This window comes from Pongo abelii, chromosome 2, assembly GCF_028885655.2.
Source record: "Pongo abelii isolate AG06213 chromosome 2, NHGRI_mPonAbe1-v2.0_pri, whole genome shotgun sequence".
Lineage (NCBI taxonomy): Eukaryota > Metazoa > Chordata > Mammalia > Primates > Hominidae > Pongo > Pongo abelii.
The window spans coordinates 152,727-172,266 of NC_085928.1; the positions used below are offsets into that span (position 1 = coordinate 152,727).

The following is a 19,540-nucleotide window of genomic DNA, read 5'->3' on the forward strand; positions in this document are numbered from 1 at the left end:
AAAACAAGCCACTCTGCCATTAAAAAAAAAAAAAAAAAAAAAAAAAAAAAGTCCCTTAGACTCAGCTCCCAGCTAAAACAACCTAGGATCCAGGTTTCCCACCCCCTGCCAGTGGTCTGATGTGCGTCGGAGGAGTGAGGAGCAAGGAGCAAGGAGCAAGCTGGGCCTGAGGAGCAGGGAGCGCGGGATGGGGGACGTCCCGGAAGTCACTGACGAGCTAGCTGCCGCCTCTGCGGGATCAGTTTGGGCTGCGGTCCCAACAATAACAGGCGCCCGGGCCGGGAGGGGGCCGCGGGGATCCGAAGCTTGAGGGCGGGACCCGGATTGGAGGAGGCGGGTGGGACGCCTCCAAAGGCCGAAGGGGATTGGAAGAGGCAGATAAGGGGCGGTGGAGCTCGAGGAATGGGCCGGAGAACTAGCGGGTCGACAGAGGAGCGAGCATGCTGATTGGGTTTCACTGAAGGAGACGGACCAGAGCTGGCCGAGGATTGGCTGCGGCCCCGAGGGGGCGTGGCCGCGCGCGTGAGAGGGAGCGCGAGGGAGCAGGCTGCGGGCCTGCCTGCCAGCTAGCCGGAGCCGCGGGCGAGCGCGGCGAGCGGCGACCCTGCTGAGGAGCGCGGCGCGGAAGGCGCGGCCCTTAGCTCCGCCGCGGCCGCCCTCCGCGGCTCGAGGACTCCGCCTCCTTCCCTCCCCTCCCCTGCGCTCCGGCCTGGGGTCTCGGCGCGGGGAGCGGAGGGAAAGGACGAAGGAGGAGTAGGTGAAAGCGGGGTGAGGGGCGGAAGGGTCCCGGCTTGGGGTGAGGCGAGGGCTGCCTCTCGTTCTCCCGCCGCTGCCGCCGTCTTTTGGTCGGGTGCCGCAGCCAGAGGCGCGCGGGGCTGCCGGGTCACCCGCACTATGCAGGCGGACTGCCGGCCGCCGCGATGGCTAGCCGGGCGGTGGTGAGAGCCAGGCGCTGCCTGCAGTGTCCCCAAGTCCGGGCCGCGGCCGCCGCCCCCGCCTGGGCCGCGCTCCCCCTCTCCCGCTCCCTCCCTCCCTGCTCCAACTCCTCCTCCTTCTCCATGCCTCTGTTCCTCCTGCTCTTACTTGTCCTGCTCCTGCTGCTCGAGGACGCTGGAGCCCAGCAAGGTGAGTGGTCCCAGGGGAGTGAGCGGCGGGGGAACCTCCGTCGGGGCATCGGGTCTCTTGGCCGCTGAACGAATCTGCAGACGCTGCAGGGAGGCGCGGTGCGCTTTCGTGCGTGGCCAGACCTGGCTGCGTACTCACAGGGTTGAGTTGCAAAGGCAGGCTCTTGCCCGTCTGTCCCCCAAGTTGGCGCGGCTTTACTTTTTGGCAAGGCCATTTATTTTTCTGAAAGGGGGACGTGAGACCCTGCTATGAAAGCCTCGTTGATATTAGGTCCTTCTGGGGAAAATTTTGGGGAGGAAAAAGAACCTTTGGAGATAATGACCCCTAAAGTTAAGCTGCACCGATGGATGGACACTGTAGGAAGGCAGGTTAATTAAATAGCATCTTAAGCCTATTAAAGGTAAGTGGTGGTGATTATCATCCTTTGTGAAAGAGCCCGGGTTCTGAAGCGAATGGAATAGTTTCTGCTTATCTCTGAGTCTTGGATTCAGAACGTGTTCTTTACAATCCATCATTGAGGCTAGTGGTCTAGACTGCCTTGGTCAAACACTGGGTCTGACCCAACGCTATGCTAATTTGCCCAAGTGAAGCTTTCCACATTAAAAAGGTAAGCCTTTCCAGAAAGTGACAAAACTTTTTTTTTTTCCACCTACAATCCTTGAAAAACCTGTTCCAGAAACAAGCAAAACTGTTTATTAAATAGTTATCATAATGGAAAGAGAATGCAGGGTGATTTTTTTTCCCCTTTAGTACTATTTTCCCGTAGTGTACCACACTTTTTGAATCAGTTTGGCATCAGTTTTTGAACAGATTTTTCCATTGCATTTTCCATTTTATTGCAGTGGGAAGGATAAGGATTGGATTGTTACTTATTCCTAGGAAGAGAGTTTTTTAAAAAGAAAATTGTTCTCTACCTTTAAGCCCAGCTTTATGTTGCTCTCATGGTTTTCAGTAAAGTATGGAATCATGGCCTGTCATTAAGAAGATGCCGAACCTTGACAGGCATGTAGAAATATAATCTCTGTAACTATAAGGAAAAAACGTATTTGGCAAACTGACCCCTTATATCTAGACACATTTCTATATAGAGTAACTCAAAATTTAGATGCTTAGCATTTAGGTTTTAGTTAGATCGTCTTCTAAAATTACTGAACATCATCAGCATTTAATATATTAAAATGTGAAATCCTTCTTTCCATTGTAGAGATGTATTTCCCTCCTGGTAGAGGGGAAAACAGGCTTATATATGGCTAATACTTAGGGCTTACTTTGTGGCGGGAACAACTAGACTAAGTGGTTTGGGTTTATTAACTCCTTGAATCTTCACTACAATCAGCTGAGATAGTTATTGTTATCCCAGTTCAAACGTAAGGAAATTGAGACACAAAGAATATAAGGTACCTTGATGCAGGAGGGCATATTATTCCATAGGCAGAGTACTCTGTTTTGCTTGTTTCTGGATCTGATAGTGTTTGTATCATGTTATTAAAAAAAATCTTGAAACAGTATAGAATCAGTTACATGTCTCCCTTCCAAATGAGGGATTGCCTTGTTTTTAGAAATGGCCAGTCTACCGGGCGCGGTGGCTCACACCTGTAATCCCAGCACTTTGGGAGGCTGAGGCGGGCGGATCACGAGGTCAGGAGATCGAGACCATCCTGACCAACATGGTGAAACCCCGTCTCTCCTAAAATACAAAAAATTAGCCGGGCGTGGTGGTGCATGCCTGTAGTCCCAGGTACTCAGGAGGCTGACGCAGGGGAATCGCTTGAACCCGGGAGGCGGAGGTTGCAGCGATCGTGCCACTGCACTCCAGCCTGGCGACAGAGCGAGACTGTGTCAAAAAAAAGCCAGTCTAATCAGACATGCAACATTACTTCATTTTTTAAGGTTTAATATAATTTTTTTACCAGAACATTTTAACAAATACATTTCTCTTTAACAGTGTCATCTTATGTAAACATCAACATAAATAGAAATGATTCTGATAATTAAAAGAATTTTTTTTTTAGTTCTGTTCTTCTAAATTACTTGGGTAAATTTTGCTAACTCATTTAATATTTAATCTCTTTGTACCTCAGTTTTCTACATCATTAAGATGAGAATGCATACCTATCTCATAGCTTACTATAAATGAACTGATAGTATGCAGGAATTTTGCAAAGGGAAAAACTTAAAATAGCTATAAATGATCATCATTAATCTCGATCTTACTAAGTTGATAAATTAAGAGCTAATTACGTATACATCATCTGAAAACTCAGAATTATTTGAGACTTGAATTTCCTCATTTTTAAAAATTAAATTTTTTACTCAAAGGACCCTAAAGCAGCCTGTGGTGGAATTCCTTTTAAGCCTGTCTTCCCAGTCTAACAGATGTTCTTTAGGGTCTACTGATATTCCCTCACATAACCTGAAAAGAAGTCTGTTTAAAACACCTTTAGAATTTTTAATGGGATTTGTACACGTTTTAATGTTCAGCTACAAGGTAGAGTTTTTACTCTATAAGAAGTCTGAAGACTGGAAGGAAATAAACTGTTGACAGTTTTTGTCTTTTGGTGGTAAAATTGTGGGATATTTCTTTATACTTTTCCAAATTTTCTGTAATTCGCATATAGTCAGAATAAAAATTAAACTGCAAAAAAGGTTTCTTTGATAGATTTTTTTTCTTCATTTGACAACTGAAGGTAGAAATGCATCTAGTATGGAGAGGTAGAAATGTGCTTCAGTGTCTTTTTTCTTTCTGACATCATTTTGAAATAGCAGAATATATTACCTTCATTCCAATTAATGTCATACATAGCTATTCCTCAATAGATTTTCTGTTCACAATGACCTTTCTTTTTATTTGGCTCCGAATAAAATGTATCATTAGTTTGAAAACTTACCGACTTTTCACAACAGATGTATTTTAACCAGTTGTGTTTCACTTATAAATTTATAAATGTATTCTGTTTACCTCTATTTATTATGTTGATGTTTCACAGATGGCTTGTATTTGTGTAGAGTTCTAAGTTGGATATCAAGAAGTTGGTCTTTGAAATCTTTTTTATTGAAAACTTTTTTTCTGTAAAATGTACATCTCAAAAAAAATTAAATTGGTGAAACTTATGCTGGTAGCATATTTGCTGTTGTATTAAATTTATAGGAAGTTGATGGTCTACTATGATTTTAGGTCTCTGGTTTCTATTATGACTCTAGGAATTTGGGTTACTTCATATCAGGAGCTCAGCTTCCTCATTTGTATCCTGGAAGGCTTGCCTACTTTCTTGGTTAGAATGTAATTTGAACATGGTAAAATATCAGGGAATTAATTCTTAAAAACCATTAAGCCTGATTTGTTTGGGCCTATTAATATATAACATGTTGTGAAGATGTTAGTTTTTCTTTGCTAATTTAATCTGAAACAAATCAGGTTCATTCTTAAAAAGGATGTTTCAGTTATTTGAACATATTTGGAACCAATATGTGAAAAAGTTTATATTCTGTCAAGGAATGCCTTGATTTGCTTGTGATGCAGGGAAGTATTTTTGAACAATATTTGTGAGTTGCCAGAAAATAAAAACTTATTTCTCTCTGCAAATAAACATTTGTAATTATTTTTCACATTGACATTAGGTTAATTTAGAAATTTCCGTTGTCTTTTCTTTGTCTGATAAAACATTGGGGCTTTTATCCAGTTTTGTTCAGAAGCAAATTAATCAAAGCATCCTTTTCTGCTATATTTCTAATTAATTTTACAAAATGAAAATTAGAAACAGCACACATTCCACACGTGTGAATGATCAGATTGAAACACCACATTTTTGAAACTTGTAAATGAAAAATTGATTGTAAGATTGCAGGTAAATTATAGGTAGATTTCTCAGTGTTAGAAACAAAAAGAACATATTATTTTCCCTGGGGATAGTTGATAATTCCATTTGAACATCTGAGCTTCATTTTAAAGACAAACATGTAAAAATATCTTAAAATGGTGGAATTGGCATAAGTAAAATACCAGTACTGGAATTAAAATGACAAATAAATTAATTTCCAAAAGTTAATAGATCATGTATATGGGAAAGGGCTAGATTTACATAGGAGTAGAATTTAAATTTAGGACTACACTTAGCAAAGTGACACTGGGAAGTGAAGCTCAGGTAGTAATGTTGGACATTAATTGAATGCATACAGGTAGACAGTTTCTGCTTCCACTTCTTGATATATTTGGAAGGATATGGAATGATGACCTAACAGTAGAAGGATAAGGAAAAGCTTCATAAAGATAGTGATATTTGCTAAGTGTGATTGTTGAAATATGAAGTGAGACAATTTGGCAATTTTTCTGATGTGGCTCCTGGATTCGGTTTTCTTTATAACAACCTTATGGCCATAGGACTTTGTATTTATTTTAAAATATTGTATGGATAACAACGATTATTACTTAAAACTAAAAATGTAGATGATTATCCACAGTTCTACTAATCCATCGACTTATAATTTTTAATTTTCCTTTCTATTACATATTCACATACCTGCATAATCTTATGTAGTTATAATTTTAATAGTGTGTTCATTTAAAATTAACTTACAGGCTAATTTAGCACACATAAGCCTACCTACAAAATACAGTAAAACAAAAATTTCAAAATGCAAAATTTTATCATAAGACATTCAGTATTTATAAAGTAATTACTATATTGTTCAGAGCTGTTATTGTATTTAATTGAATTCTTCATTCTGGAGAAAAATCTTTGAGAAAGTATTTCAGTTCAAAACGTTTAGAAACAAATATGCGAATTTTTCAGTTCATTATTTGGGTTAAATTAGTATAACCTATAAGGACAGAAAATACAGATATTCAAATAAACTAGTATCTAATGAGTGCCAGTGCAGTACCCATTGAAGCTGATGAGATACTGGATGATTTCCAAGGGCTACTAAAACATTCACCAGCTGAACGTGCACCCTGATGGGTGTGTAGTTGAAAGAAAAACTTTGATTTGCTACTTGAATTATGGGAGAATCCCAAGATGCATGTTCCCTCAACTGGTTTTTAAGGAGAATGGCCCAGAATTCCCTGCAAGGCTTTTGTTGAGTAGGGTGTGTGCAACCTTGCCTTCAAAACTGAATCGCCTGGGATCAAAGAGAAGACATTGGCACTCCTTATCATTCTTCGTTAAGAACTATCAGTATGAAGGGGTACCAACTGTGAACTCTCAAGAGAGTGTGCATGTACCTCAGTATAGTCCTGAGACATTCAGAGAAGAGTAAAACATTGTTTTGTCTTCAGAGAACCTACAGTCTGAGAAAGTAATTCAAGTTGGAATATATATTATAATAACCAAGGAAGGATATCAGAAGATTATGTAAGGCAGAGAGAACTCACCACTCCTGGAGAAGCAGGAGACGCCTACTATAATAATAATCAAGGAAGGTTATAAGAAGGTTGTATAAGGCAGAAAGAGCTCACAACTCCTGGAGAAGTAGGAGATGCCTCACTGATAAAGTGGTTTTAGAGCGGTAAGCTTTGAAGGTTGGTAGGTTTCTTGTCCACAAGGAACAGCAGATATTTGAAGAGTAAGATCATAAGACTAGAACATGGGGAGTCAGGAAAGTGGGAGTGTGAAAGCCCACCCTTTTAGAATGAGTAGCAAAACTCATTCTGGTCGTGCTCCACTGTTTGCTTCTTGCCCTGTGTCTGCCCAGTTATTGGAAAAACATTTGTTGGTTGGTTACTGTGGGCCAGGCATGGTACCACATGCTGGGGCATTTTCCTCTTGGAGCTGTGTTAATGACTTCCATAGTGTTGCCAGCAGCCCCTTTATCATCTATAAGATACTGTCCAAACTCCTTTGCATATCATATATGTAATTTTTTTCACAGTCTGGTCCCTCCCTTTCACTCTGACTTAATCTAATGCCAGCACTTCTCACACTGTATAGTTCAGATATGAGACTGAGCTAATTTTATTCTTCTAAGATATAATTTCATGCCATTTTACCTTGTTCCCTATACTAACCTCTTTATATATGCAGTTTCCTCTACTTGAAATGCTCTTACTTTCCTTGTCTTCTCGGTAAACTCTCGATCAGCCTTCAAAACCCTTCTTGGGTATCATCCCTTTATGAAGAGTTCTCGAACAGTCCCTACACACTCATCTCCAGATAATACATTCCACACTGTATTCTAAGTATTTATTCCTGCCAGTGGAGAGAGTTTTATTCATTTTCTTATTTCTAATACTTATCATAGTGTCTGTCATTCAAATTATGTGAATTAAAAACCCCATTTCTAGAGTTAATCTGCTACCCTAACCACATTATTTGGTTCATCCCTGGGCACCGGCATGCACTTCATGCTGTTGTCCTTTGCCTAATCCCCATAAATTAGTGGTCAGTTCAGGAGCCGGGAACAGAGCCATGTCTTGACCCTTACTACCTGTTTGCTCAGAGCCTAACAGTCTTCCCAGCTTTTCCCAGTCCCACCTCTTCCCAGGAGGAAGAGCCCTTTGCTGCACACCCTTGACTATGAGAGGAGTCTTTCAAGCTGAAATTCTGAACATAGACATGGCTACTACTTAGAAAGCTCTGCTCCCCTCAGATGGGTCATCCTTAACAACGGTGACAGCTTAAATCAGTGCCAGCAATTTGGGCAAACTTTCTCCTTTGCACGCTTTCAGCTTCTGACTTCAATAGGCATCTCCAATATTATAAAAATCCCCCTAGTTTTTGTTCTAGTAGTTGCCTGTCTCCTTTTTCTTGCCAGTGGGTGTTCCTGGGGAGCATTCAGGTAGCTTCACTAATCTGGTGTAATAGAAAAGTAATGAGAAATGGAGGCTGGAACGTATTGTGGAGGACTTCCCATTGAGGGGCAGACTGAGGAGTTTATAGCTGCAGTGTTAGGCCTGACATTAGCCTCAGGTGCTTCCTCTTTCACCTGGTTCATTTGTCTGTCACTAGGTTTGGTTATCTCTTCTCAGCTCAGGCACCCCAGATCCATCATCTCAACAGTGCCCTTTCCCTGATCTTGGACAGTTCCCAAACTTGGGCCCATGTGATAATCCCCACTATCTGCTTTCTCTGGTTCTGGATAGCTCATAGTTACAAGATTAAGTAGTGTGGTCATCATGATTAGATCTGCCACAAATGAGATCTGGCTAATCAAGTCACAAGTGGGGATTACTGCTTAGCAGACTATCTCACTTTGTAAAGCTGATTTGTACAGCCGAACTCCTGCCCTGCTCCTAATCCTTGCACAGTATGACTTCCTCCTGCCTGAAACCTTGTCCTCTTCCTCTTTATCAGAGCACTGCTACATTGGGGAATGTGAATTTTGTTTTGGTATGCTTTACACTTTTATGGCACTTTTACTTTATATCTGGAAACATGCTCAAAATGCCACTGGCTTTTACATATCTCTTTTCAATGCTTTGTGGTACCTTGTATCTCTGCTTTTTTCAGTGACGAGCTTTCTAAATGGTAGTCTACATTTGTGCTGTATATTTTCTTAGTGACTGGCACACAGCAGATATTTGTTAAATTATTAATTTATTTTTTAACCCTTGCAATAAAAAAGCAAGGGTTTTGTTTCTGCTTTACTGAAACTGTCATTTACACTGTCACATTTTTGTTTGTTTTGGTTTTTGTTTTAGTTTGAAAAACCAAGCAGCTTTGCCTATCTTTATTATTAGTTTCTTTTTTTTTTTTTTTTTTTTTCTTACTACAGTGGTCTTTGAAAATCTGGAGGCTTTGGACTTGGACATACCTGGATTTAAATAATAGCCTTGTTGAACTTGACATCCCGTTACTACTCTAAATATTTTAAAATATGTAACTCATCTTTCTTTTTAGACTGTAACGAGGGCTGGGATTGAATCTGGGTAGCAAGTAAATTTTTGTTCAATGAATGAATCAATATGTGAAAGAAAATTTTGTTTCACTTTACTCTGCAGTTAAAATTTCCATTTTTATATGTTTCCTTTCCACTAAGACTCACTTTTCCATCCCTCTTCCCTTTATCCCCAATTATTGTTCCACCCCCAGCTCGGTGAGAGGAGTCAGAGCATGCGATAGAGGAATGTGACAGAAAGGCATGACTGTCTCCAGCCCACCCAAACCTTAATATGAGTTCTGTGCTCTCCTTTTTGACCTTTGCTCTGCCTCTTCAGCCTTCTGCCTGTTGATGTGCTTCAGTGTTTTTTGATCCCCACCATCTCAGATCATTTTATCTCTTCTTTCCTGACATACCTTTGTTTCTGTCTACTCTTGGCATCCTAAAAGCCAGCTTTATAGGTCTGGATGTGAGGTGGACATTGTGTTGCATGCATGGAGGAAGAGTATTTTAGTTAGGACCTTTGAGGTTATAGAGAACAGAAATCCGTATCTGATTAAGGCAGAAGGAGAAACTATTGGGAGGATAGAGAGGGGAAGGCAGGAATGCAGCTAGACTTCAGGAACCAAGGACTCAGCTTAGTTCTTCCCTCTTGCTTCAGTCTGGCTTTCTCTTTATGGAAGGAATCATGGCTGCTGGCAATCCCGAAGGCTTACAGTTTTAAGACGGAGAAATTCTGTATTTTCCCTATTGTACAAGGTCCAGGAAAGGGTGAGTTGGCCCTCACGTTGGCCCAGTGTGATTCAGTACCCACCCTTGGACCAGTCAAATAACCAGGGGGCATGAGGTCATGTTAAAACTGTTGGGGAACTGCAGAGCACGTTCCAGAGAAGGATAAGGCGGGGTACTAGATAAACAGAGGCATCCTCTTCTAGGAGAAAGAGTGTTACATTCATAAAGAGTCCACTGTATTTTAAAGAAGTTCTTATTGAACCTTTACATTTATCTTGGGAGATGGGTGGTGGTATCCTCATCCGTGAGGTAGTTGCATCCTCACCAGTATACTGGTTAGGGTATGTAAGCTTATGGAGGTTAAGTGTCCAGGAGCTTGAAAACTGGCATGTCTAGAATTTGAATCTAAGTCTGTTGGACTCCTAAAGCCTATGTACTTTCTAATGTGTTAGTTGTCTACCATAACAATTAGTTTAGGCTTATTTCTCATTCAACAGCATGTGCTAAGAGCCTTGTATGTTTTATTTCTGTGTGTATGCTTATAAAGGTGAATAGAATGCATTGCCTTTCTAACCAAATTTTGTAGGTTGATATGGTAACCTGACATAAATATGCATAATTAGGCATATTAAGTACAGAAAGATATTATTATGGAAATAGGGAGAAACACCAGGAGCTTCAGAAAGGTTTCACAAAGAAAATAACATTGAATAGGTATTTGCTAGGTGGATAAAAGGAGGAGGGACGTTATTCTTGGCAGAGTGGAATGTCAAGTGCAGTGGCACAGAGGTGAGAACGTGGAGCACGTGGGGAGTCACCTATAGTTCAGGACTGTGGAACAAAGAGGTTGTGGGAAAAGTGAAGAGATGAGACCAGAAAGGGAATCAGGGGCCCGATTATGATAGCCTTTGGATCCTGGCTGAAGCATTTGAACTTTGTTGTATCATCAGTGGAAAACAGTTAAAGGATCTCTAAATAAGGGACCTGCATGACCCAGTTAGTATTTAAGAAACTCTGGCTGGAGTGTGGACAGTGGATTAGAGGGAGAAAAGATAGAAAGTGGGGAAACCTATTAGAGAACTTTGCAAGGGCCTGCACTTGTTCAGAGGGACTAAATTTAGAACTGCTAAGGAGATAGAAAGTATAAAATATAATGATTAGTTAAATTTGAGAGAGCCAAGTCAGTTTAATATTGAGATTTTTCTTTCTGGAATCTTCTTCCTCTTTCTGCTTTCCACTTCTCTCATTCACCAGGATTTCTACCTAGCTGCTTGCTTGCTTGCTTGCTTGCTTTTCTCTTTCTTTCTTTCTTTCTTTTTCTTTTCTTTCTTTCTTTCTTTTTCTTTCTCTCTCTCTCTCCCCCCCCCGCTCTCTCTCTCCCTCTCTCTCTCTCCCTCTCCGTCTGTCCGTCACACACACACACACACTCTCACACTCACACTGAAGCACTCATTACTTCCCTTTAATACTCATCATCCGTGGAATGACTCTGTGTTTGTCTTACTCCCTATATTGTAAACTCTGTAAGGACAAGGGTCTTATCTGACATTTTTACTGTTGTTCCTAATACCTAGTAGCACACTGCTGGACATGTGGAGGTTGTTCATTGAATGCGTAGGACATATGGAGTTTCAAATGCTGTGGAACTTCTGAGCAAAAGCGCTTAGTATGTATATAGATAAGATTGAAGACTTTGGAGCTTTCTCCATTTAGTGGTAACTGAAGTCAAGGAGTAGATTGCTCACATAGAATACAGAGTGGGGAAAGAACTCTGAAGAACAGCAACATCAACAGCTGGTAGTAACAAGGTTACATACAGTTAAGGTGTCTGCGAGATGCAGTTGGAGGGTTAAAGGAATTAAGACATGGGAGGAGAGATTTAAGAAGGAGGGAGGGAAGATATGAAGGAAGCGAGAGAAGGAAGTGCCAGCAATGCCAGATGCTGCAGAAGGTAACAAAAGATAAGGATGGAAAATTCTCCATTAGCTTTTGGCAGCTCAGAAACTGACTGCTTTAGTGACGAGTTTCATTGAATATGTAGATCTGTGTGTTTCCTAGGGCAGCTGTAACAAAGTACCACAAACTTAGTTGACTTAAATTTATCGTCTCACAGTTATGGAGGCTAGAATTCTGACAGTAGGGTGTGCAGAGGGCCATGCTCTTTCCTAAGACTCTAAGGTAGGATCCTTATCTCTTTCTAGCTTTTTGGTGATTGCAGCTCTTAGCATTGCTTGGCTTGTAATATATCACTCCAGTCTGTGCCTCTGTGGTTACATGTGGTTCTCCCTGCATCTCTGTCTAAACTTTCCTCCTCTTAGAAAACACCAGTTGTTGGATTAGGGCCTACCCTAAATCCAGAAGGACCTCATTTTAACTTGATTACATTTGCAAAATCCAGTTTCCAGGTAAGGTCACATTTGTAGGTACCAAAAATTAGGACTTGAACATGTATCTTTTTGAGGGACACAATTCAACCCACAACAGTCTTGAACGTGAATTGCAGTGCATTGACATTAGAAAAGGAGGCAAAGAAGACATCAAGCATAGGCAACTAAAGAAATCCATGTACAAGAAGGAAAAAGTCAGAAAAAAGATGGTAGATGGGGGTGGTGAGGGGACACCATGTGGAAGGAGGTTTTGTGTGTTTTTAGTTGTTACCCTTAGTGTTTTAAAGCTTGTAAAACTGCAGATCCAAGGCCCCACTGAAGAGCTACAATTACAGGTTATAATTTGCAAAAAAGGCAAAATCAGTTGTCTTGCAAATATAAGATGAACACACCAAATATTTTGTTCAGCTCATTCATTAATGAGGGAATCAGTAAAATGTTAAAACTGTCCATAGAGTATTTGAGAAGCTAGGTGTTTATAGGCAATGTTAGGATATGATTGCTGCATTAGATGGCCAAAACTGATTAATGGCCAACAAAGCCTTAAACTTTTACCTATAGGTTATTTTTTCAACTATACAGAAATTATGTGCATCTTTACCAAACAGCAATCTGTAAGTTAACATGCAACCAAGACTGCAACCTTTAATCAGCATTAAATAGCAGGTGGTAATTATTTTGCCCTATAACTTTGAGTGGCTTTTGCTTTTTATGACATTTAAAGGATGTGCTGCACACTTTTTTTTTTTACCCTATTTCCAAGTTTCAGGTCATCTTTCTGACATACTTGTTAGAATCCATGGAGGTGGAAATAGGAGCCTGAGAACCTTTAATTAGCCTGTAAGTGATTCTAACATTGATTTGACTTTGAGTACCACCAAATAAGAGAAAACTGAGAGGCTTTGAGTGCCCATCTGAGGCTGGAACCCATTACTATCTGATGACACTCATCCCCTGGGTTTTGTGAGTTTTATCTCTCTCTATAGTGCTCAACTCTTTGACAAAGAGAAATTATTTAATGATCTAGGGTGGAGCTTTTGCCAGGCACATATATGCTCAAGAAGAATACAGTGGCTAGAAAGCGAAGGTATCAGAAAGAGTGTAGTTAATATATTGGACGTGAGGCCCAGACTAGGTAGAGAAAGAAATGAGGCCAGGATCAGCTTAACATATGGAGAGAAAAGAGAGAGAAATCCAGTTCGCAGAAAGTATGCAGTGGGTGTAAGAGAGCTGAGAGGTCAGGAGACTGTAACCAGAAGAGCGAGATGTTAAAGTTTTTAAGATTTCAGAGTTGGAAGTAGTTTCCAATAACGGCAAAAATAAAGTCCAGGTTGTGGTCCTGAGAGTGAGTTACTGAACTGCAGTAGAGGTCATTGGGTTGATTGGTGAGCATTACTTTCTCATAAATTTATACTTTCTACAAGACACTAGAAGCTTTAAAGCTGCTATAAATTTAAATTTCCTAAAATAATGTGCCATTGTTCTCTTAACTTTAGCCAGATTGTAGCCAAGTGTACTGGGTCAATAAACAATGGGCAAAAGCTGTTCTGGTCTTTTATGACAATAATAGTACTCACAAATATTTATTGAGCACATTGTTATGGCTTAGGACCTTGACACCAGTTGTTTTCATATGGTATGTCGTTTAAGTCTTAACCTTGGTAGCTCGAATTGTTAATATTCCCATTTTACCCCTGGCAAAACGGTGATTTAGCAGCAATAAGTAACCTTTTCAAGGTCATAGTGAGTGGTAGAGAGGACATTTAAAATGATTGTATGACTCCAGTGTGTATTACCGTTGCATTCTAGGTAGAGTATGTGCATGGTGGAGTTGAAGAGGATTTATATATAGCTCACATTCCTTCATGTTATTCAGTTTTGTAGATTATCACACATGCAGAGATGAGTTTGAGCTTAAAAAGAATGAAGCTGGGGGCAATGTCTTTTTAAAAAAATTGTTACATTGACCCTCTTTGGACTCTGAATGCATGTGCATCTTATGCAGTATTTTAAAAATTAAATAAATGAGCTATCAAGCCACAAAAAACCATAGAGGAAACAAATACATTCTACTAAGTGAAAGCAGCCAACCTGAAAAGGCTACAAACTATATGATTCCAACTGTTTGATGCTCTGGAAAAGGCAAAACTAGGGAGACCCTAAAAAGATCAGTGGTTACCAGGGTTTTGGGGGAGGTAGAGATGAGCAGGTGGAACATGGGATTTTAGGGCAGTGGAACTACTCTGTATGATACTATAGTGGTGGGTACATGTCATATATTTGTCTAGACCTATAGAATGTACACCAGGAGTGAACCCTAATATGAACTGTGAACTCAGGGTGATAACGATGTATCAGTGTAGATTCATCAATTGTAACAAATATATCAGTTTAGTCAGGAATGTTAATAATGATGGAGGCTATGCAAGTGTAGGGGCAAGGGATATATGACAAATATCTGTTCTTTCTATTCAGTTTTATTATGAACCTAAAACTGCTTTAAAAAGCGAAATATATTTAAAATACTAAATTTATGTTATATATATTTTACCACAATTTAAAAACTGTAGGGATGGAGAAAGATATACCTTGTGAACACTAAAGAAAACTAGAGTCGCTGTATTAATTTCAGACAAAACTTCAGAACAAGGAAAATTACCAGGGTTAAAGGGGACATTAAAAAATTAAGTGAAATTAGAGTAGTATTTGAATTATCTGAGATTTGTAGTGATGCACCTTAACAAACTTCACAATTACAAGGTTGATATAGTACTTCTGGTCTAAAAATTTACAGTACCAAATAATAAAAACTTTATTGTAACCAAATGAGATCAGATATGTTAGTTAACAGTTGCAACTTACTCTTCTGAACACTTTTCTGTTTCGTAAAAGCTCCATGCTTTCTCATTTTAAGATCTCACAGATGTATTACGTGACCAAAGTGACAGTCATTTAGAGCAAGTATAGTCAGACTCACCAGTTCACCAAAAAAAAAACCTTGAAAACTCACTGGAAAAGTTTAAACCTTTGCTCTCCATTTTTGGCGTATTTGTGCAAGTGTATACTGCATTTGTATTTGCTGTTAAAGGAAATAATTTTGGAAATCACAATGTTCATATTATTAAAATTCAGTAATGTATATATAAGAATATAATTAATGTAATTTATCAGTAGTGATATGGCTAAAATCTGGGGGTGGCTGGAAAGTCATATGGAATCAGCATCACAAGCACATACTTAAACAAAAAACACACTTGATTTGGAGTTTAATTAGAGTAGCCTAAAAAAGCATGCATTCTTTGTTGCAATAATTCATTATCACTTAAATATGTTTAATTTTCTTTCTCTTTTTTCTAGGGATAAGTAGTAAAAAAAAAAAAAAAAAAAAAAAAAGGCTTTTTTCCTGGAATAATATCAAAATTTGTGTCTGGCTTAACACATCTGACCTTACACTCTTCAGAGGAAGTGAGCACATGTTCTATGAGTAATTCCCTAGATAAATGTGCAGCCAAACAAAGAAGCAGTAAGATTAAATTCCAGTGTTTTTTCTTAGCTGAAATAAAATTAAAATTCAAAAATTAGGTTAACAGGCTTCTATCCTTTTTGATCAGTTATAGTCTGGTGGAGACCATGTCAAGGAGGAAGATGAAAAAGAGAACCTGTCAGTGAATAGTGCTGATGGAGTTTGGAGAAGGAGAAAGTTAGTGAAGTTGGAGTTGGTGAGAATGTATGGATTGGTGCTCTGAACGTTGTTTTTTCCAATGGTAGTTATACTTTTTGTCAATTCTGCATTATGAGAAGGAATAATGGTAGGTGGTGTAGCCTGGTCACAGATCATTATTCTTCCCAGTGTACAAAGCTACTCAGAATTAATAGCAGTCAGAGATGATTACTGTTAGCTCCCTTTCCCTCCTAATGTTAAGAGCTCCTGACCCAGAAAAAATACGTATCATTTGAGGTCTGTAGACTAATAAAAAGAATATTTTTCTTTAACGTAAAGAAAAATAAAACATTCCATTTACTTTTTTTAAAATTGGAAAGTCAGAATATAAAACTCTTTAGTATAACTGCTGATCTTTGGGGGGAAACCAGTCTCTTAGTGAATAGAACAGCATTACCCTTTGGGCCAAATGGAACCCAGCCAAGAGCTAAAACAGATCTTTTTTCTGAGATTTTCTAGCTTTAACTCTAAGTCAGCACTTAACCTCAGCACTATTCACTATTAAGGTTGATCATTCTTTGTTCTGAGGGACTCTTCCTGTGCATGATAAGATGTTTTAGCAGCTTTTCTGGCCTTTACCTACTAGATGCCAATAACACCCCTCCCCCTCCAGTTGTGACAACCAAAATTGTCTCAAGACACTGCCAAATGGGAGGTAAAATTGCTTCTGTGGGGTCCTCTTCTCCTCTGCCCTGCAACCCACCTTCTGAGAATCACTGCTCTAAGTGTATTACATAATTGGTTGATCAAGAATGTTTTCCCAATTTTAGTTCTACTTTTAAATATTTTGTTGTATTTTAAGTATCTTGGTGGAATAGGCTTTACTTTTAAGAACTGTAAAAATAAACTGGAAACACATTTCTAATTTAGGGGTGAAAATGAGAACGAGGTCTTTCCTTGATTTGCAAATTCAATGTTAAGACCTTTGCATGCCTAGCACAGTGTTTTTCAGATTGCAGTTGGGGACACATTAGGGGTCATGAAGTATTTTAATGGGTCATGAGCGTGCATGCGAGAGTGTATAGGGTCATGATGTAACAGGTATTTCTTTTGGAATAAGCAAAAAACATGTGTATATGCCTAGCCTTCCCTTTTGAACTGGAGTATTCTGAACATACACTTCATAGCAGTAGGTGCTTAGTTAAGCTATTTATCCAGTCAGGTTAAACTTGTCAAATATTTTTTGAGATACAAAACATTCAGATTTGTTCATTGCTGTAGATTGGAGACCTGTTGTTAACTTTAGTTTCTGGTGCATATCATCTTGCTTGCAAGAGGAGGAAGCTCTGAACTCCATCACATATTTTAGAACATTCTTGGCACGTTACTTGTGGACTGTTCCTGCCCTCCCCCTACACAAGGTTATGAAAAAAGACAACTCTGTAATTATTTTCTTCATCAGCATGCATGCAAAGTCCTGTTTTTCATCAGTTAGTATTTCTTTTGTTAACTTTTGTAGAAATTATCCTTCATGTTGGAAAGGGCAGTAAATGTTTTGTGTATTTATTGAGAATCAAACATGAGCATAAGATGTCTAAAAATTACTCCTAACACTCTGCGTGTACTCTTTGTAAAAATCATTTTTAAATGACAACCGTAAGTTGAATAATAGCCTACGGGGAATACCTTAAGTGTGACAATCTGCCACTACAAAGTCGTAGATTCAGCTGTTAATAGAAAATTCTTGAGTTTCTGAAATTCATCTACACTTTCAATCACCTAAAAAGCTGCCTTTGTTTCTATTTACTAAAGAACGTGCATTTATATTTTGAGTTATTTCGTTTATTCAGTGGTTATTTTTTGAAGATTGAACCACCTATGGGAAGAATGTTTTCATCTTTTCAGTAGTAAGGGCATTTCAGACTAGTTTTATAATGTTAGAAACTCTGTCTTAGGGTGGTAGTTTTTTCCTCTGAGGAAAAATGTTAGTGATTGTTTAAGAGTTATTTATCTTACAATTCATTTATTTTCACAGTAGTTTTTTTGTATCCCTTTGTTTTTAATTTAGATGTTATCCAGCAGAGATATTCAAGGTATTTTCATGCCAGTTTCAGGGGAAATTTGTGGTTTTTTTTTTTTTTATGGACTGTGTAACATCCTACATTTTATATTTGCAAAAGACCAGTGGATATATTGCACAAAAATCCACATGTTTATTACATTCTGCCCTTATATATTTTTGTACTGAGTTGCTATGCCTAGTTCTTGTGTATGAAATGAAAGCAAGTATAGAAGATAGCTAAAATTTAATGTTGATTAAAAACTAAGCTTTGTGTGAGAGATACTTGTTCAGAAAGCCAGATTTCTAGTACTGACCTTTAAAAGTAGACTAAGGAGCAATACTAATATGGATTCAACAATAGCATTTCTTTATCAGCCAAGGATACGATTTTTAAGTATTGTCATAAGAATTTAGGTACAAAGTTGTTCCATCATTAAAGTTAGTTTTGAGGCTAATTTGAAATTACTTTTTCATAGATTAATGTACAGTTTCCTTACTCAATTAATAAACATTTATTTAGCATCCACCACTTACTAAATACTATATGAAGTTCTTATTCATAGGCTTTTGAAAGCTTTTGTCTTTTCTAGCAAATATTAGCACTACATTTGTTCTTAAAAATAACATAGTAGAAAGTTCTGTTACAGCCCTCTGTGTCCATATTGAGTTTGGAACTCAGCAGTGTCACTTTTAGTATAGTTTTTGTGTAAGTGCTGTACTATTCCAAAAGGTGATTTATAAATAACTGTTTTGAAGGACAAAATGCTGTTATTTTAAAAGCATATATTCATCATCCTACTAGAAAGAGATTTATTTGAATCTCATTGTTACGGAATGCTGAACAGTACAGTTGGAGCAGCTGCGGAAACTCCTAAATGATCATTAATTTTTCCTTCTGGGTGCTCAGTAAAAACAAAATACAAACTTTATGATAAAGAATGCAAATATTTCATTTTTACAAACATGTTGTTAACTAAGTTTCTGTATTTAGCTGCTGAATAAATTTCTGGAGCAAATAATGCTGCTGCCAATATATAAAGGTCATTTTTTCAAATCTTTAATTTTACTTCTCCTTATTCTATAGGGAAAAAATAAGGTGTGCAGGAGGAACTACTAAAAAGTTAAATTTCAGTAAATATAGAATTAAACTTCATTAAATATTGCTTTAATAATTTCAAGAAGGAGTGCCTTGTAGTCTGTAATACAGTCAGTAATCTGCATAATCTTTCGTACATAGTATTTTTAGAAATCATTCAACTTCTTGACATTTATGCCGCCAACAGACATATGAAAAAAATGCTCGTCATCACTGGTCATTAGAGAAATGCAGATCAAAACCACAATGAGATACTATCTCATGCCAGTTAGAATGGTGATCATTAAAAAGTCAGGAAACAACAGATGCTGGAGAGGATGTGGAAAAATAGGAATGCTATTACACTGTTGGGAGTGTAAATTCATTCAACCACTGTGGAAGACAGTGTGGCGATTCCTCAAGGATCTAGAACTAGAAATATCATTTGACCCAGCCATCCCATTACTGGGCGTATACCCAAAGGATCATAAATCATGCTACTATAAGAACACATGCACACGTATGTTTATTGCGGCACTATTCACAATAGCAAAGACTTGGAACTAACTCAAGTGTACATCAGTAATAGACTGAATAAAGAAAACGTGGCACATATACACCATGGAATACTATGTAGCCATAAAAAAGGATGAGTTCATGTCCTTTGTAGGGACATGGATGAA

General features: G+C 38.7%; 1 protein-coding gene across 2 annotated transcripts in view; it reads left to right on the forward strand.

Moving 5' to 3' along the window:
- The first annotated feature begins 296 nt into the window (after positions 1–296).
- Positions 297–19,540, forward strand: part of DCBLD2 (discoidin, CUB and LCCL domain containing 2) — a 101,599-nt gene continuing 82,355 nt past the window's right edge. The window contains exon 1 of one of the 2 annotated variants that reach the window (XM_009238658.4): positions 297–1,125. In XM_009238658.4, coding sequence (XP_009236933.4) covers positions 921–1,125 — 205 coding nt within the window. In that variant the 5' untranslated portion in view covers positions 297–920. The remainder of the gene's footprint in view (positions 1,126–19,540) is intronic. The other variant, XM_054551194.2, reaches the window with a different exon arrangement.